The following is a 20,946-nucleotide window of genomic DNA, read 5'->3' on the forward strand; positions in this document are numbered from 1 at the left end:
ATTATTGGCACCCTTTTGATGAATTTAAATAACTTCCTTACACAAAATAAAAAACAAATAAGACTTTTTCAGTGGTCACGTGACCTGAATTAACCAATGAATGATGGTTTTGCTGCATAAAAAGGGGCTGATTGTTTCCAGTCTCTTTTTCTCAACAGCAAAGACAAGAGAGCTGTCTGAGAGCATCAGAAATGCTACTATCAAAAAACAATTCCAAAGGCTACAAGGCAATTGCCAAAGATCTTGAAATCTCTGTTTCAACAGTTTGTAATGTTGTCACGAAGTGTCACGGACATAAAACATAAGACCCACCTACAGTGAAACATGGTGGAGGGTCTATCATGCTGTAGTGCTGCTTTGCTGCCTCTGGTACTGGAGGCACTGAATGTATCAAACGAACAATTAAATCAGGGGATTACTGAAGCATTTTAGAGAAAAATGTGTTACCCAGTGACAGAAAACTAGATTTGAGGCAAAGGTCTTGGGTCTTTTGGCAGGACAACAACCCAAAGCACACGTGCAGCAGCATAAAAGAATGGTTGAAAAGGAAAAGATGGGCTGTTTTAAACTGGCCAGCAAATGAGTCCTGACCTAAATCCCAGTGAAAACCTTTGGAGAGAGCTGAAATCTGCCATTGCAAAAAGGACTCCTGCCAACTTAAAAGAGCTTGCATATATAGCAATGGAAGAGTGGCAGAAACTACCAGCAGACAGGTGCAAGAAGCTTCTAGATGGCTACAAGAAACATTTAGAGGCTGCCATTGTTTCCAAAGGATCTGCAAACAAATATCAGCGAAGGGTGCCGACAATTGTGCCTGGGGTATATTTTGTATTATTTCACTACTATGCGAGTTTTGTTTCTTCATTTTCTTTTGTTCAGTAACTTTGGACATTAAGATATTTTGATCATACAAAACTGGTTAATTTGCTTTTATTTCTGAAGATATTCTAAATTTTTGTATTAAAGTAAGTTAAAATATAAAGTAGCAAAAAATGGAAATACTCCATACAAGTACCTCAAAATTGTATTTAAGTAAAATACATGAGTAAATGTACTTAATGTCCACCAATGATTTTATGTAGGTTGTAGGTAAATAATAGCATTCACATACATTTCATTCAAATTATATTATCTTTGTATATTAATGTGTATAAAAGAATTAAAAAATGATGAATATGAATACTCAACTGCTTAAATAAAAGATAAAATAATATATAATATGGGCAAATTAAAAGGCCAGAATACCTCCACCTACACTCAACTGGTTTCACATCAAGGTCAATAACGATATTACAATGCAAAGGTTTTCTTTCAATGGCAGAATTACAGTACATGCATTTGTTGTGGGTGATAATGGGAGGTTGAATGGAACCATCTTACCATCTTAATAAGCTCTCATGTGATGCTCTCTAAAAACAATCATTACAGGCCTTCCTGGAGCCCTCCCCTTCCCCCTGTTTATTAATCAGCTAATTACACATTGACAGTAATGGGCCTGCTGATTCCCACACTTAAATGAACAGGGCTGAATAGCTCTTTAATGATTAGCCTTTGTGTTTCTCTCTCCTGCTTTCTCTCTCTCCTTCTCAGTCTCACACACACACACACACACACACACACACACACACACACACACACACACACACACACACACACACACACACACACACACACACACACACACACACACCACTCTTTTCACAATTGAAAAAACAGGACATTCAAATCAGACCTCCCGGTGAGAAGGTTTGCACACAAGTGAGTCAAGAAGCACCTGACAGACCGAGCTGCTAAAAACAAATCTGTCTCCACAAAGAAGAAAACAAAAAGAAAACAAATCACAGTGAGTAACAAAAGCAGCAGGTTTGTGGTTACACTACATCAGCTTGTGTGGGTTTCAGTGTTAAACTAAGCCTCCAGCAACAGCACAAACCCACCATGAAAGTTTGGTGGAGCAGTGCAGGCAGGTGCAGGTGGAGACAGAGGAGATGGGGGGTTTTTGAAGGACGCGAGCAGGGTGCGGAATGGAGCCGGAGAGGGCGAAATAGTGCGGTGGGCTGCATTTCTGTCAGCAGAAGTGATGGCTGAGTGGTAGCGTTATTTGTCTTGTGCTGCCATACAGCCCTCGCACCAACCTGGGCATTAATGAGAGGGGGCCGGACCGCCGGGCAGGAACACGGCGGGCCTCCGACGCAGGTGATCTGTCACGCAGCCATCTTGCTCGGGCAAGGAGACACATGAAGACAGAGGGGAGAGGAGAGGCGGCAGGGCTGACCGAGGGGCTGGTCTCCACATGGGCACCCTCATGTGGCACTTACCAGCACATAGAGATAACGCAGAAAACAGTCTGACAAGGTTAATCAAACTAAATTCAACCCTATTTATTTATTCCAAACTCTTAACTCCTCCTGAAATTTAGCACACTGAATAAGTTCAAGTTTGGGTTTATTACCATCATCCCCTTATAGAGATAAAGATGAAGGGCATCATAAAAGACAGACGAGGAGGGGTAAAATTCCAATAATGAATTAGTCTGTGTGAGAGACCAGCCAAGGCTATTAAAATCCATCAGGATATGTTAACATATAGTATTCATTTTCATTCTTGGTCAGTGGGCAACAAGTGATATTATCTATAATTCACTAATCAACCACAACACAAATCAGTATTGTTTAAAATTGTGCACACTATGGATAAAGCTAAAATAAATCCACTTTAAGTGATTAAACACATAAATAATATTATTATGTATTATTGTATAATATAAAACAGAGCTGGCATTCTTTGTTCTGTATCAAGCAAGGATTTGTTGGATTGAGTTGGATTTCTGGATTGATGGTGTTAAGAAAAGTAGAAAATGGTCAATTTAAGGCAGAGAAATGGAGTGGCCATCTAATCCGAAGAGATACCTGGCTTGATAAGTTGCTATGTTTCTTTTTTTTCTTTCTTTTTTCTACAACCGGCTTCAGCACTGTCGTGGAAGTGCTAAAAGGGTAAAGAAAGAAGACAAAGCAACAGCTGGGTACCGCCTCAGTAATTCCCCATGGAGCCCTGGAAGATACCTCGAGCCGCAGACCATTTTCACTCCTGATTACAGAGTTTCAAATCAACGACTAACACATACAACAAGCCACTTCCTCTGGCCAACTCAAAGACTTGGCTCTCGTGTTCACTAGCAAGAGTAGCACGGGCAGCCGCGCTGTTCTCTCTGCTAAATGCAGTAAACAATCTTCCCATGCAAACAAGATGTTTACCAGAGAACGGCTTCACGCAACAAATCACTGAATCGGATTTTGTCTCTGTACACATTTATGTCAGAATGGCAACAAACCAAAATTTGTACACAGACAGTGTGAAAGCTTGTCAGGGTGAATGTGCATCTCCTGGCAGTGGTGAGATTACTGAGGAGAGACATGGTGCAGCAGGCTGCCAAAGTAAAGATTTATATAGAGCAGTTGCAGCTGCAGAAACTGACACTGGACGACAGGGGATGCATGATAAATCACGGTGGACAGGGGGCACTAGAATCAAGAAGCAGGAAAACACTGAACGGGGCTTAGGGGGGATGTGCCAATCAGGGTCTCTCCTATGCAACTTATAACCACACACAATAAAATATCTAAAAGCACATAAGAGCGTATCCAGTTGAATAACATTAAATTATACAGTAATTATAATAGTACAGTTATCATTGCCTTATTTGTAGTTTGCCGTTTTTGCACAGATAAAACTAATAATTGATTTCATTTGTGGAAAACCATCAGTTTGCTTAAGATTTAAAAACACATTTCCCCCTCTAACTTCCTTTGCAACGGGCAGTGGATCTGTTAAGTGGCGAGAAACTGAGGGATGCCCTCGTTCCGCATGTTGAATATGAGGGGTCCTTAAGGGTCAGGGGTGAATCCTTTTTTTACTTTTATGGGAAGTGGTTCAGCGCAGGGGAGGTGAAGGACAGAATTGCCAGCCGTTCCATCACTCAGTGCAATAAATGGATGCAATCTGTATCCAAGTAAAGCATTGGCTGTTTTTAAATTCCACCTCTTTTATCCAAATGAATGATGGACCCTGGTACAGCGCACTGTGCAGCAATATTAATATACATCAGAGGCCTGCACCCTTCACTAAATCAGGGAACCACCAGCATTTGTTATTAAATGACAAACAGCAGCTGCAGGAGTGAAGCACGGAGAGGGGATGCAGAAGAAAAGGTGGACAAACCAATTCAGATTTCAATCCAGCAAAGACACAAGGCTCCAAGCCATCAGTCTAATGAAAAAAGGCAGCTCCACTGGTCCAAACACACACAATGGCTGCTGCTTGATGCCACTTCCAACAGGGTGAAATCCACATCACACTACTTCTTCTGCTTCAAACAGAAAGCTCCAAAAATAACACAGCTACCACCTAACTGTACACTTCCCTCTGCTGTTAGCTCACCAAATAATTTAAAATTGGTAAAATGGGTTGAATTATAGAAATGTATTAATAAGACTAAGAGCCTACAGCTATGTTAGCTCTGCTAGCTTGACTCTGTGAGGCCGTATTTAGGCAGAGCTCAATATCAATGCTAACATGCTGATGCTAAGCAGGTATAATGTGTACCCATGTTCACCATCTTAGTTTGGCATGTTGGAATGCTAACATTTCCTATAGCACAAAACAAGTACAGCCGAGGCTGATGGGAAGTTTTGCAGGTTTCTGCCCATTAAGTTTTGGACAATATGAAATTTTGACCTAATAGACGAAAAGTCATTTGGATTCATCATCTTGGCGCCATGATTGTCTGTACAAAAATTCATGGAAATCTCTCCAAAAATTGTTGATATTTCAGTCGGGACCAAAGCGGCGGATCCAGCATCCTTAGAGCTGTTGTGCTAGCATTGGCTGAAAATGCAAAGCTACGCAAGTTTTAACCCTTCAAAAATGTTACCTGCAGCATTTTCGTTGAGATAAGTAACATTTTAAATCTGCAGGGTTTCATCAGTATGCATGGAGGGTGTTACCTGATGTTGTGGTGGTCCCAGCTTCTGTTTCCCTCCTTCTCCTGACGTCTGCTGTGCACGGCAGTCCTGTGGTGATGTTAGTCTGCCTGGGGCTGGGGGACACACAGACAGGCCGAGCAAACGTTACACACAAATGTGATGAAGCAGCTCCCTCCGACAATACACAAATGTACATGTAAAAATGTAAAACTTCAAAGAAGTCAATAAATGCAAGCACTGCACATTTGCAAACACTGCAGTTTACATTTGGCCTCAGCACAGTGGCCTTTTTTGCCACATCTTAATTTTTCTTCATTAATCCATGTTTTCAACACAGAGAATATTTAATGAGGAGAGGTGCTGGGGTGCATGTGGCTGAGTCATTGCAGAGTTCACATAAACAAATTACACCTGCTCTATGCCTCCTGTGTCATATGTCAGGAGCCCTGAAATAGGAAAAGCCCCCCCACCAGCTTAATAGCCCTGACTTCAGAGATGTAAAGTTAAGGTCAAGGTCCAGCTGATGTGATCCCGTGCACTGTATATGTTTGTGTATGGGAGGAGTGAAATACAGATAAGAGTGTTGGGAGTGTGTGAGGGAGCTACAACACACAATGACTAAAAGATTTAAGTTAAAATCTTGCATATTCTCAGAGAGGATTTAAAGAACAATATGGCACGCTGTTTGAAAATGCTAATAAAGAAAACCTGTAAAAATAAATTCATGACAGATTGCAAAACAACAGAGAACCATACTGGAGAAGGCTCCTTGTTAACCAGCACGGCTCATCTCAGACTGTAGGCTACATAAAGCTCACCGTCCTAACAGGCACATGCTACAATAAGGCCCCGTCAGGGCAGCCTTTTAACAGGCAGCATGTTCAATGACCTCAACACCCATAAATCACATGATGGTTGTGCAGGCATGGGGCGTCAAGAGCTGCGCAGGGCACGCTTTGAGCGAAGTCTCTATGTTGTATAATCAATAGATATAAAAATAAATGGCCTGACCGTTATTCTCTCCCTGCTACCCCTCTCTAATAAAATCCCAGTAATGCATATTTCATTTACTTTTATACTTATTGATTAGCTGTACTCCAGTTAGTAAATCACGCGCCTATCGATCCCTCAATCGTACCTCTGTCAGACAGCACATAACCAGCCATTTGCACCCCTGATAAAGAGCTCAAGCATTGAACTCCCCACAGTAAATCTTTGCAAACTAACTTTTTAATTCCAAAATCGATCCGCGTTTAAACGTCGCATTATTTCACGAGGCACGCCAGCAGTATTAAAAGTAATACCCTGATGCATTTGGTCTTAATGTGCAGAGGTCCATCCCTCCATCTCTCCCCTCATTACACTGAGGCCGAGGTACTCCGGGGCCTCTGCAGCCTGGAGGGAAGCGAGGGCCCTCCCCTGCTGCTGAGAGCTCCGGGGCCTCCAGGAGCCCACTGAGACTCTCGGCACAATGCTAATCAAACATAAGAATACCATCAGCTGGCTCATTAACCAAGACAAAACACCACCATTCATCTCAGAGCAGAACCCAAAGGCTTTTTATAAGCACGTTACATGGCTCAGTGTAAAACTGAAAGAAGTGGTAAAAATGCACAACACTGGTTTTATTATTTAACATCTGTTACTTCATCAGTTTTAACAGCTTGACAGATGTTGGCCTGTTGTTCTGTCCCTAAATATCCAGAAACTGGGATGAGAAAACAAAGATTGACTTAGAGGCCATAAGCAATGAAAACGCAAGTAATATGTAATGAAGATGGGTAACAACAACTACATTCTAACACAAGGACACTGAGGAAAAAGTCTCCAAGACAGAATTTTCAGGTCATATGAGACACTTTTAAATTCAGTGCCATCCCTTAGGGTACAAAGTGAAACAGCACTGACACAGGGTCAATTGTAATTTTGGCGCCCACATCCAAAAGCAAATATATCAATTAAAAATAATAAATCAAAAGTGGAGTGAGAAGCTGCAGTTACAAAATGGCCATCTATTTTCATTAGGGTACATGGTGCTTCAGGTGTGAGCAGGATCTCAAGATTAATAGAGGTATTCAAATGAATCAGAAAGGATTAGGGTCTCCAGGGAACATAATCGATAGCTCCAAATCAATAATCAATAGGCCACTCACACCAATATACTAACTGCTGACACCGAGATCTCACAATTAAAATGAAAACTGGGAAGGGAGTGGCGTAAGACTATGATTTATCTCACAGCACAAGTGTCATTTAGATATAAATAAGTCAATAGATAAAAGCTGCTGCTGCCTGGCTCGGGTGGGAGGCAGTTATGCATTTTAACGTGGCCACCGTCCCCGAGCATTACAGCCAAATCCCACAAAGCATTGCTCCTATTCACGCACCGATACCAGGATAAACAGCACGCAACCTCATACAGCCTTTATCACTTAACATCAAATCTCTGACTGTTGCCGTCAACTCGCGCCAAACAGGAGATGACAGCTTTTATTAATACAGTATCATTTCAACCTGGCCACACTGCAAGATTAATGTTTACACTCTGCCCACAGAGAAAACACTTTTCTCTCAAGGGTGTTTGGAAACAAAGAAAAGTCAGATGTATGGGAGCTCAGCGCTAGAAATCGATCACGCGGGTGAGATGTTCAAAAGAAATGAAAATGTAGTGAAGTGAAATGCAGAGTGGATATTAAAAAGTTTGTTAAGAGCAGGCATGTGCAACTATAGCATTTCTCATTGTCATCCAAAATAAAATTTCTAATTGTCCGGCGTTTGTATGTGAGTGTGTTTTGAAGGAAGTTAAAGGAAGTAAATGGGTGCCATATGTGGAGCTGGGTCGTGAGGACAGAGCAGCCATCTCACTGGAGAGTGGATTTGAGCAGCTTTGGGAGATAGATTCAGCTCGTGCCGTCCAACGGGACACATCAGAAGCCCCTCTCGTCAATCCCCCCTCTCTCCCTCATTCATTTGGGAGTATGATTTATACTTTTTGAAGTGAAGGGTCTTGAATCCCACTATAAAGGAATTAAGAGGTCTCCCCTGAGTCCGCCATTCAAATGAGAGCATGGCAGGGATATGAGGGCTTTTTAATAGAGAGAAATTAGTATTCACAATGCCTCAAACTGGAATCTGAAGGAACCTTTCAGGTGGAGAAGAAAGGGCCAGTTTGGAAAAGAAAGCCCTAAGAAGTCACAGGCTTTTCATAGCAGTCGTGTTTTTGCCCCTCATCAAGGAGTGCCGGAGCGCTCTGTGAAATAACCCAAGAGAGATCGAGGAAAAAGAGCGTGCGTAAAACAAAATTAAAAATGCACCATAAATAGGCAGAGTGGAAACAATACAATGAGGAGTCCTGCAGTCTCGAGGCCGAGGGGGTGGCTCAGTTCCTCAATAGTCCCCCATGCAGATCCAACAGTTCCAGGGATGACTGGGAGCGATGTGACGCTTTGACAAACATCTTTTGGATAAACCTTTTTTTTATGTTTTTGTGCAGTCCCAAAAATACGGGGATTTGAATCTGTATTACAACTATGCCAACACAAAGTATTTCTCTATTTGGGAACAGTGACCTTGAAAACTATTGACGTGAAGCGTAACTGCATCCAACTGTACCAGTCTATTGTCACTTCAGCTCAGAGTCGTGGCCAGGATTGCCAGTAACAATACCACTGGGGTCCGGGAGACCTATGGGCCTCTGTACTGATGAAATGTTTCAGAAGCCTGCTACAGAAAATGATGCATTGGATGGATTTTCATATGCTTTACCACTCCCAAATTACTTAGAGGTTTAACTCCCTGTCAGACCTGTCTGGGGTCTAAGTGACATCAAAACATAAGTAACGTCAGTATGTAGAAAAACACGCTTTTCATTTATTTGTCTGTGAATGGCTTTTTTTTTTTTAGACAAAGCAAAAATCTCATGCACAGCACTTATAATATATAAAACATTAAATATTGCTTTATTTGGTGTAATAACAAAGCTTTATGGTCATTTCCATAGAGTTACCACCTCAAATCTTTTGTACACATTGGGTTTTAATAAGTTCAAAGAAAAGAAACACATATATGATGAAAAAAAGGGCTGGTTCCTTAATTATTATCATAATTATTTTTACACATACAGCATTAGGTTGTGTGACACCCCCCAAAAAATAAGTAAATCAATGTCAACAAAATGGGTTAAGGTGGATGTGGACATTTACAATATGTGTGCATCTGTGTGTATTATACACCACTGCAAAGAACATGCATCAAGTTTAAATTAGACATTAAATATTTCTCTAGTGTATTTGCAACATGGATATTTTAGCTTAAAATCATGCCTTGAATTCACTAATTTACACAGAAAAAATGAGCTAACAACTAGCATCTGTAAAGTCACTCAAACACACAGTTAGGTGTGTGTTCCCCTCCTTTATAGCTAATCTAATTTTGATGGGGAAGAAGAAGATTTGGAGCCATCACCCACAATCCACTGAATGTATCTGCCAACAGACAGTCTCCGAGGCAACATTTTAACATAGATTACTTTGGTTAATACTGACCTATGCTCTGCAACTGATTCATTTAAGTGACTTGGCCACAGACTTGTATATCAATATATTGAGCTTTGATTGAAAAGACTGGTGTCTCCAATGGGCCCTTGAGAGGCTGCTTATTTAACATGGCATCAACTACCTGTTTCTGCAGATTGAGGAGGAACATCTGAGATGGGAGCTCTCTGACACCATGTCAATAGCACACACGGGTAATGGGCACAAAGGGTTCAACTGGAAATTGAAAGTATCAATAGCATTTAGATTTTGAAATTTTACCATTACAGTCTGAACAAACTGGGATCAAAAAGATAATAAGGCTTGGAAAAAACTTGTAATTTAACATACCTGGCTTCTGTCTCGTTTTCCAACAGAAGGCAGCCAAAAGCTGTAAGGAAATGTTCAAAGTATAATTATTGGAAAGAAACTGATGGAAACAGATGGACTCAATACCACAAGAGTTCTTGATAATGTTATTTTTTAAGAGTTTGAAACAGTATAACTTACTCTCTCTGGTAAGGATCTTGGGAGAAATGTCTCAGTCTCTCGACAAACACTGGCATGCTGTGACCCTGTTCAACACAAATCAAACACACACAGTAAGAAACAAACATAACGTCTTCAGCAACTGCAAGCCTACTGAAGTGAAAGATGAAAATTTGGTTTAACCTTGCTGGGAATCTTCCTCCTACCCTTCCTGATGCAGCAGGCAGCAGAGCCAGGCAGTTGTTTAAGACGTGAATGATACCCTGCAACAGTTTAAAAAAAAAAAAAATCACATTTATTTTCCTGTGTTGTAAAATGATCAGAAAAGATCATTAATTTAAAAAAGAATGAGGAAAATAGACAAGGAAAGACAAACTTAATTTACTGTATGGACTGTGAGGCACATGAGAAAGCCCAATGTGATTTAACTAATAAGAAAAGAAAAATTTTAAAACAACAAACTGACCATCTGGCTTTATTTGACCCTACGGACAGTGCCAAGACAAGTACCAGTTGACCTGACCGGGTCAGGCTGGCTCATGGACCTTTAAGCGGTATCTCATACACAGTATACTGTAGAGCAGAGTATTTGAATGATTTATAAACACGCAAACGAATCTTCAATTCAATTTTATCATACTGAAAGTAGTTTCTTCTTTTATTCAACAGGATAGAAAAAAATCAGGCACAGTCTTTCCAGGGCTGCTGTTAAGAACAATTTGTGTCTAAAAGACAAAGTTATCCTCTATTACGTTTCTGAGAGGGCCGTGCAGGCTGCAGAAAGGTGGGCGATGGGCGGTTACCCTCAAGGGAAAGCTGGTTGTCTGAGTCCCAGTTGGGCAACAAGCTGGCAACGCCTGTCCCAGCTCCACAGTCCCCTTCAAAGAACCAGTCACTCTGCTCATCATCGCCTACACACAGGGAGAGGGGAGATGTTGCACGGGCTGTCGTGTCACTGCTGCATGTTTCTGTCATATTTTTACCAAATGTACTTTTCTAAATCAGAATTCCCAAATTCAAAATTGTTCTATACAGCAGTACTACACCTAAACCACTCTAAGCTCCACTTAGGTCTGTAGTGCCACCAAACACAAATCCATTTATCTTAGTAGTATCACTGCAGCCTTTGTTAAAATGGTGAAGTCAAAAGCACCACCACCGTAAAATTGCTTTGTCCAAAAATCAAGTGGGTGCGCTTTTAACCACAGCACTGTGAGGACAGCTAGCTCTTCTCAGACCTGTCAGTCAGCAAAGCGAACGCAGGAACCATGCCTCTCACAGTCAAGGTGTAGTGACAACTGTTAAATCAGAGGCCGCCTGGCCCCACCACGGCTAATGAGATTAGCAAAGGCTTCAGCGCTCATTAACACGACATGACAACGTCTTATTAGAGTCGCCTGGGCGCCCAGCAACCAGCCCATTGTATCAAAACCTCCCTCTCTAGCCCCAGCATTCCCTAAGAGTCGAGGAGGGTATTGTCCAAATCTGACAACTCCTCATTTTTCTTCACACGACAAAAAAACAACAACTTTGTGTGCGTGTTTCAAATACTCCAAATGCAATCCGTTGTTTACTTACTAGTTTTAATTACAATAAGTGATTAAGTCCCTGTGCTGTATGTAAAGTATTTGTTTTTTAATACCTTGTCTTCCTTCATCATTGGTGAAAAGGCCAGGATCACTGCTGCAGGTACTGCTGGTTTCCCTGCCAAGAAAAAAAGGAAACACATGACATGTGAATGACTGCAGCTGACCTGTTTCTTTAATATCAATGACATTTGAGGATGGAGAACTCTGTTTTGATTTGTCATCTCAAACCTGATGGGTACTTCAGGTCAGACAATGTTATAGCATCTGAAAAGTGAACAATGTAAATCAAAAATTTACATTCCCCTGTAATGTCAATATTTAACATGTAGCATTCAATAATGAAAATAATGAAGAAGTCCGGAGCTAGAGGTCGACATAAATGGAAATGACACAAAAAGACAGAGCATGCTGTGTCCTCCCTTGTCACGATAGCAAACACAAAGGCATGAGGAGAGACTCTGATCGAAGCCAGTGAGTGACATGCACAATCTAATTGAATATCCTCCGCTGTCAGCTCCAATCTAATCTGGCCTGCGTTGCGGAGGATGACAGGAGAGCGAAACACATTCCCCTGCCCGCCCCTCCCTCTGGGTGTGCCCCACACACAGAGCGACTCACAGACGTGCCGCTTCCACATAACAACTGGCCAACATCTGCTGTGGGGGCTGCCACTTCTTATTGCCTAGCCTGCTCCATCGCCGCTCCCCTTCACAACCCCCGGCAACCCCAGTTACACTCCCCTCCACACCCTCTGTGCCTCCTCCGCTCAACCAGACCACCCTAGGTTTCTCTGACTTTCTCACACCTCAGCCAACTTGGACTAGGACCTTCAGACACTCCAAGGTTACGGGTTGGGGGATTTCTTCTTTCTGATGGTATACCAAGTCTGTCACGCTGCTGTCACTGTTTACAGCAAATGAAATGAAGAAATGTAACATGCTATTTTTCTACTTCCTAAAGGACTTTTTAAAATGCCAATTAGCTTAGGGGACAAGTCACATCCATGCAATGGGGTCCTTCATTAGTTTACTCTGAGTCAAGTCCATATATGTTGTACTTTAACCATAAATATTCACTAATGTGTATTAATCCACAAGTGAAAAAAGTCCCCATCAAAAGCAGTATTTGTTCCTGTTGGGTTAACATTTGATTAAAAACTACGAAAAACTATATTTCAGTTAATTTTATTTGTTTGAGGAAGATGAACATTTATCAACATTTCTGTAAATGTGCCAGTGTTAGCCAGCCAGCTAATGTTCAACTGCAGTCCTTTTACACACACACACACACACACACACACACACACACACACACACACACACACACACACACACACACACACACACACACACACAGTGTATTTGTGACCCGAACTGTTAACATTTTTGTCCTGTGAAGACAACTGGGTGTCATGCTATGGTGACAGGTTACAGAGGTCAGAAAGTATTGAAAGACGTACTAACACATTGTTGGTTTTGGTCTTTCTGTGACATTTGTTGACAATAAGAAAGATATACAATATGACCAACCACTGTCCTTTAAATATAGGTAATTGCCATTAAAACTACTCTATGAAAGAGAGGGAGCTTAATGCTGTTAACTGCCTTGCATTTTTCTTCCTGTTTATCATCGCTGACCTTGCTTATAGGAAAAAGCTGATACGGTGCTTTGCCATATTGCAGAGGCCTGCCAGTGACGGCAGGATCAGAAAAACGCCCGTCCAGCCTGCACGTCTTCCTGGCCAGATGGCCCCGCATCATCTCTCCTCACATCCACGAGAAGCAGATGTGAGAGGGAGCAGGCCTCTCCGGGGAATCTGGAAGATGTCTGGCCTAGCCGAGAAATCCTGGACTGTCCCTACACCCCCATCCCACCCCCTTAGCCCTCTCTCCAGACTGATTCCCCGGGCCTCTCCTCAGCTGTACCCCACCTCTGGACACATTGGCTGGCATCTGGAGCACACAATACTCCAACATCAGTAGAGGACACAACCATAAGCTCTACAATAAGCAAAAATACCATGATGGTTTAATGCTTCATTCCACAACCTTTCTTTGAAATAGGAACTGGTGATGATTAACTACCAGCAGCATGGCATCTTTGGCAACCTCTCAAGTACAAAAATGCGTTTGCTTCGTATTGGAGGGACTCTGTGCAAAGTTTGAAAAAGAGTCACAGATATAAACAATTAATTAGAGACACCCATTAAGTATTTATTTTTATTAAGGGTTTAATGTGATGTCGCTTGAAGCAGCACAGGGCCGATGTGAGACCGTTTCCATTTAGTACTGTCTAATTAATGCCATGAATAATTGAGACCCCAATTTTTCTTGGGACCAAAAGAAACACTTTTCTTCAGCAGTGACCTTTGTCAATAAAAGTTGACAAACACTTAAGGGAAAACTTGGCCTTTGTCTCACATAGAGGTTTAAGTCAATAGATATCACTGCAGTGTTTGATGAGAGCTCACCAAAAGCAGCAAGCAATGTCTTGCGCAAAATAGCACTTCCCTAGTCAAAAGTAAGATATTCTATTGTGGATTAGGTCCCATAAAAACAAACAAGTCTTAATTAGATAAAATACCATATATCCATGGTGAAACAAAAGCAAGGGCAAAAACACAAACTGTATTCCAGTGTTTTAGTGCTGAACTTAACTCCCCACATGACCCTATTGTCTCTATACAAGCCAAAGAGGTGAAGCAAAACACAGTATCCAGATGAGCACTAATCATTAGGATATAATCCTCAACTCCTGGGAGAGGCGGGCCAGTTTGCACAGAGATTACAGGCTAGCCGCCATTTATTGAGCCTGGGCTCATTCTGGAAAGGAATAAAGAAGAGGCAGAGACGAAGGGGGGCAAAGCGCTGATAACAATGGATCTATGGGCTCTTCAAACAAGCCGCCCCAACCCAAATCCATGCTCTCTTCCATGGGTGTCTGATTATAAGGTTATCCCACCCTCCCTGAGCTGCAGTAATTGGATTAGTCTCAGAGATTTATGAAAATTAACTTCAGCAAATGCTGTACTGCTTTCCCAAAAACTCCTCACAGAGTTTTCAAAATATAAATTACAGCGTGATAAAGCCAAGTGTGAGAAAAGCACACACTGTGGCTTTGTTTTTCCTGGTGGCAGGGCTGAAGTCAACCTCACCAGTAGCGGCACACAGCTGGAGACGGAGGCTGAGCCCGGGACAGCGTCTACCCACAGGTGAGGCCTGCTGGCTGGGCCAGCCTGGGTGCCAGGTGGCCTCATTGCCAGCAGGCTGGGCCAGGTCTAATCAAGGATGTGGAGCCCAACTGGAGCTGCCAACATCTGCTCCCCTTGCACTTAGGTGGCTGAAGGCAAAGCTCTGCTCAGTATGCACATAAGAGGAGTGACCTTGAGGAGAGGCATGTTTTAAGAGACCAGACACTCCATATGAAAAAGGTTAATGGAATGAATGGAGACCAAAGAAATGCTGTAAAAAGACATTTCAACAGTGGTATCTGTGTCTGACGTCAAATGGACCGTACACTCTCTGAGCAAAAAAATTGCTGTTGTACCACTGTCAGCCCCTCATCACTGCTGCCATTTGTTCCTATCCTTTGCCTCCGCCAGGGCTTAACCATTAGATTTTTGAGCCCTCGGTACTGTGTGGCAGTCTACTGAGCAGCAATCAAGAGTGTTGGCGTTGTGTAAGTGAGAAATGATTGACAGCTTGCCATGGTGTTCCCATTTATTTCTTCTCCGGAGCTGTTTTCTGTCAGAACGGCTATTGATTTTTCCATAAAGTAAGAAAACAAGTACCGTTTAGGGACTAGGGAGGTCAGCACAAATGAAACCAGAAGATGTAAAGCCTTCTGTCTGTCCCATCACCAGTTACCTCAAATGTCTTCTTCTCAAATTTTTCTATATGATCAACAGATAATGATTTCACCAAGGAAATACACTGTGCAGGAGCATAGCGGGAATTCAGGAACAGGAACTCCAATGCTTGCAAAAAAACTACACTCTATAACTGTGCATATGAAAAAAACTGTCCACCATATACAATACCGGCCAAATGTTTTAGAACACTCCAATTTTTCCAATTATTATCAAAATTTTAGCAGTTCTAGTCCAGACAGTAAACTTAAATAGTACAAAGGTCAGCGGTAAACTGCCCAAGGTGGGGGGAAAAAAAAAAAGCTTAGGTCACCAAAAACTTAAAAATCATGTTAACTTCATAGAAAACAGTCTTTTTTCAGGGATGAAGAATGGGTTAATTTACAGCTTTGAAAGTTAACGCAAACAGTTCCTACAGGTTCCCCAACTTTTGTCGATTACTTACAAACCCTCTGTCTGTACAAAGGCAGTACAGCAACAAACTTTATGACGCATTACTATGACATTACTGTACTGCAGGACGTAGTGCTGTTTATTGCTCTCAGAATGGTGAGAAAAAGTAAGTAACAAAAGAAGACTGACTCGTTTGTCAGGGCTTCATCCTGCAGCAAGGTAATTACCCAAAACATTGGAGGAAAATAACTGGATGGTGGCTTCACATGATGGAAGACCAGCACAGTCTCCAGACTTAAACCACATGGAGCTGGTTTGGGATGAACTGGAATGAAGGTGAAAACAAAGCAACCTGCAAGTGCAGCACATTCGGGGGAACTTCCGCAACAGTGTTGGGACGAACTTTTGAACAATATTTGATTTCCAGTGTAGAAAGAACATCACCAGCATGTTCAACCGCTGGATGAGTCAAAAATTTAGATTTAGTTCAACAACAAGATTCTATTATTCCTTGTTTTTAAAATCTCTAATTGTTTTTTTTTTTTCTGCTTTAATTTCAGAAATACTGAGACATCGAATGACGTAAGTTTAAATAGGAGCTGGAAAATTGAGGTGTTCTAAAACTTTTGACCAGTAGTGTACATCTATATATCAACTCATTATACTCTTTATGTAAGTTTCTAATGCCAAAAACAGCATTTATATATTGTGAAAAACAATTCCTCAGCTATTCATTAATATTAATAGGGATGATCCTCTTAAAAAAGGGAAAATCCAAACAATTAAAAAATCCTGGTTCTGGCAATGCTTTGTATTTGCTATCCTCCATTTTATCTATGTGTCCAAATTATGACTGTAAAATGTATGCACTAAATAGTGCTCTCAAAATTTCCCACAATGGAACAAAGAAGTAAAAATGATTTTACTTTCCAGTATGGAAAAGCAAAATACTGCATTACAAGACCTGCATTCGCAGCAAAATGTACTTAAAGTATCAAAAGTAAAAGTCCTCATTAGGCAACAGAACACCTTTCATAGTGCGACAGTATTATATCACTGGATTATCATTACTAAGGTATTAAGGTGCATTTTAATGTTCTTCTCAAGTTTCATCTGTTCGATGTGGAGAAAATTTTTATTTTATATAATGTTGAGTAGTTTAATCTATAAAAATGCAATCATTTCTTATTAGCTGGCCACATGTTCTGTACGTTAATTCTAAATCTTAAAGTAACTAGTAACCACAAATGTCAGATTAATGTATTGAAGGAAGACAACATACAATATTTCTCTGAAATGTGACGTATGAAGTAGACTAAGATGATAGCACTCAAGTAAAGTACAAGAAGCTCAAAAATGGACTAAAGCTCAAGTAAATGTACTAAGTTACACCACCGCCATATTCTGCTCACGGCCCCACAATGCAATGTGTCGCATTTTATAGATTAAAAAATTGTGAATTGTCAGTGATGGCGCAAAATGAGGTACTGTTCACTACTGAGTAACTACTGAGTGTCTAATATATAGGACGTGGTGAGCACGTTAACAAGGACGCTAAGGTGACAGGAGTTCGTTGTCAGAATTATTATTCTGACACAATATAGTCTTTTGAATCCATGCTTCACTGTAATATTCACTGTAATGACATAATCTCCTCTCTGCTGCCAGTTAAAGCCACATTTAGTTTTGCTAAATAAAATGCACACAAGAGGGTGCACTCTGGGACACTGGGACAGGCACAGCTTTAATTACCCAGCCCAGGACAGGAATTCATTTCAAAACAAATCAATACCACACCAAGTCACTTATTTATTTGTGACAATATTTCTCAAAAGAGTTAATGAGCTGGCAGATGCCCGGAGGCATAACTATCAAAGATCCCTCCCTGGTGATCGTTTCAGCTATAGGAGATGAAGATGAAGAGACTCTATCATTCATTTTTAATGTCAACTCAATACTTTAAAGTGGAGTGGCATGATTGTGATACATTTTTTGGTTTAGTTGAGGACACACTGAATATTGACAACTGGCTCAATGAAGACAGGCAGTGTAGATCATCTTAAATGTCGCCTTGTTTAATTGCTTCTGCCTGATAGTAGTTATGTCCATGACTTTTATGTTATGGGTTTAACTGCCTTGGTAACTTTCCATTTAAAGGGTAAAAAGGGCTTTTAGAGTTTTGAGCTCCTTTTTTGGTATGGTTTTAATCTTGACTCTTTAAACAATGAAAAGGTTAACATTTGGCTTGTTGCAAAACTGTAAATTAAGTGAAAGGTTTTGAAAGCTGGAAATGCTGATTTTTCACAAATAATGGACCTCAAAGTTTTTTCTATCGACCTAAATGGATGCCAGGTAGGGGCCTAACTGTGGAACCTAATTGTGTTGAATTAAAGGGCAAGGTTTCACTCCACCGTAAAGACAAAATGAGGAAGAACATGAAAATAGCCTTCCTCGAATCCAACATTACCCCTCAGACATGTTCTCATCTGCACCATCTCTGTGTTCCTTAGCCATCTTCCTCTTCCAGCATTCCTTTCCCATCAGCCTGGCTCCTTCAGTCTGTCTGTCTGCTCCCATCCAACCACCAGACCTCTTCTTCGATCCTGACAGTTGCTGTAGCCTAGATGGCCTGTACCTCCGTTTCCCATCTACACCGGACGCATTTAACTTCTTCTGCAGCCTGACCGTGATGCCTGAGGTCATACGTTTGACCTTCCTTCGCCTCCTGAGCGGCCGTCCTGGATTGTTCTCAGTAAAGGAGTCGGACTCCGGCCAGGAGGGCTGCCTCATCCTGGCGGGGCCTCTCATGACGGTGGGCCACTGGTTTGTTGAAGTCAAGTCGTCAGAGTCACTGCAGTTCGCCACAGAGGCAGTGATGGTTGAAGAGGAGTTCTCCCTGTATTTTTTAGCCTCGTCCAAGCTGGACTCCGAGGCCTCAATCCAGCAACGTCTGTGCTCCGTCGGATAGACGGAGGACTCGCGGCAGCGCTTGCGGACTCTTCGCCGGCGGATCTGCCGCCGCTGCTGCAGCGGACTAAAGACCATTTCCTCCCACAGCTCCCCCAGCTTACTCTGCTCCGAGGTCTGCTCCAGTGCAGACACCAGGTCCTTCACCAGCTCATCCATCATGGTGCTGAAGACAAAACGGAGGAAACTTTAGCGGTGGTGAAAAAGAGTTAACACTATGGATGATGGTAGATCAAAATAAATTGTAAAAGGTACAGTAAGTCATTTGGTCTGCTTGACACAAAACAGTGTCACAAATTAGGACTGCCACATGGAACTAATAGATATGTAAGGTTTTTGGCACTGAGATGATGAATCACCTTGGTCTTTCAGGTTGTTAATTTCCTGGATTAGCCAAAAGCTGACATTCCCCTGTAGTTATTTTATCTATATATGGATTCTCAACTAAGATTCCAGAAAATGTACATTATCACAATATTTAAGAATATCATCATATAAAATTACCTTTGATCCATATTGCCCAGCTCTATTGTCTCAGGCCACTGTACCCAGCCATGATGGTTGCGGCGGCTTGAGCAAATTTGGGTTTTCTGTTTCCAAGATGGGCAGTTAATATAAAAATCCGACATCACTACGCCCCCCTTACAAAACAGTAACTGTCGGGGGGGGGTTTAGGGGGTTATAACTACTAGTGAACCAGTGATAGCGACAGAAGAGGCGGAATTTTTTAAACTGAGAGAAGAATGCATGGGTTCTGTTGAGGTTAGCGCTGCCTCTTCTACAATGGACTTCTCTCTGTACAGCAGAACTGCATCCATCCAGCAAGACTCTCTCTGTGGAAATCTGCTGTTGATGCATTAGGGAGTAGACAGATTTTCCCGTATCACCTCCAGCTGTGAATGCAGCGTTACTTACATTTGGCCAGTCCTCTAAATGAAAGAGGAAATGCCAAACGCAGATCTACGCTAGCTTTTTCTTTTAACTCATACTAAACTGACCAAGCTGATTTTTCCCCGAAGTAGCAGCATGAAATTGTGGCTTGTGGGATTACAACGGTGTAAAAAAAAAAAAAAATTACTGTCTGAGCGTTTGCACGTCGTCAGCAGCTACCAAACCCCTCAGAGCATCGTCGCAACTAGCGAGGAAAGCGACCGGGAAGCTGCACAACATCAGTGCAACGACACAATGGCAGAGGCAGGCTGATGTGTCTGCATGCTCAGTGCAGACTGTGTTACATAACAACTCACACGTGAGCTCAGCACAAGGACACTCACCGGGCACACATCCCTCCCGCTGTTAACTATCAGCGACACACACCGTTAAACGGCGCTTAACACTGTGTCATAGGTACGGTACGAACATCGGCTACCATAGTGTTACACAACAACAGGCAATGACCCACTGGGTTTCCGCACTCACCATTCGCAGCTTGTCTTGTTTTGTTTTCGGCACAGCTGGGGTGCCACACGCACTTCCGCCCTGCCGTCCAGCCAATCAGCTGACTCCGCCTCGCTGTGGCTCTCCGGCGAAAACAGCCCGCCACGGCACCGCAGTGTGCATGCAGATAAGGACCCAAACCCAGCCTGCTGTGCTGCAGATATCACGGGTTAACTTTACCACCGACCAGCGTTACGTTCATTTAATAAGCTGACACATTGCCGGCGTAATCAAATGTGTTGCCGTAGTTTTCCCATAATGCCCCTGCGTGAACTTGGTGGTCCGATTGTTTTATTGTTTTATTTCCTATGGTGGCCTGTCCGGAGAGATATCTACATCTGTTGTTTAGTCTAGTATTAAAGGGGAATGCCACCGATTTTACACAACAAAGTCTGTCAACAGGTCTGGGGGAGGACTAGCGCTACACGTGAACAAAAGTCGCAGGGAAAGGGAGTGAAGCTGAAATCTGATAAAAATTTCACTCGAGTGGTGGCACTGGAGTGAAATGTCAGCAGCTGAGTTGCATTGTTGGTAATGTAGGCGCCAGGTTTTGGAAAGGAACAAGGATGTACGTTAAAAAAAAAAGTATTTTGGGTTCTGCTGCATCAATTGTATACAAGGTGTTACAGTCAGGATTTTAGAAATACTGAAGACATGAGCCAAGTTCAGGTGAGGAAATATTCGATCTG

General features: G+C 42.0%; 1 protein-coding gene across 9 annotated transcripts in view; it reads right to left on the minus strand.

Moving 5' to 3' along the window:
* Positions 1-20,946, minus strand: part of LOC120795061 (G patch domain-containing protein 2-like) — a 39,443-nt gene that overhangs the window by 5,480 nt on the left and 13,017 nt on the right. The window contains exons 1-10 of one of the 9 annotated variants that reach the window (XR_005708203.1): positions 19,325-19,695; positions 18,321-18,986; positions 11,646-11,707; positions 10,756-10,914; positions 10,187-10,266; positions 10,025-10,089; positions 9,866-9,905; positions 9,660-9,751; positions 5,004-5,095; positions 1,938-2,313 (exon numbers count right to left, since the gene is read on the minus strand). Coding sequence is in view for 8 of the 9 variants with exons in the window: in XM_040136525.1 (XP_039992459.1) it covers positions 2,069-2,313; positions 5,004-5,095; positions 9,660-9,751; positions 9,866-9,905; positions 10,025-10,089; positions 10,187-10,266; positions 10,756-10,914; positions 11,646-11,707; positions 18,321-18,986; positions 19,325-19,449 (1,626 nt within the window). In the remaining variant the exon portion in view is untranslated. Of the gene's footprint in view, positions 1-1,654; positions 2,314-5,003; positions 5,096-9,659; positions 9,752-9,865; positions 9,906-10,024; positions 10,090-10,186; positions 10,267-10,755; positions 10,915-11,645; positions 11,708-18,320; positions 18,987-19,324; positions 19,696-19,898; positions 20,070-20,094; positions 20,218-20,239; positions 20,742-20,946 lie in introns of those variants that run through there. The other 8 variants (XM_040136528.1, XM_040136533.1, XM_040136532.1 and 5 more) reach the window with 8 other exon arrangements.

This window comes from Xiphias gladius, chromosome 10 (assembly GCF_016859285.1).
Source record: "Xiphias gladius isolate SHS-SW01 ecotype Sanya breed wild chromosome 10, ASM1685928v1, whole genome shotgun sequence".
NCBI classification, from domain to species: Eukaryota; Metazoa; Chordata; class Actinopteri; order Istiophoriformes; family Xiphiidae; genus Xiphias; species Xiphias gladius.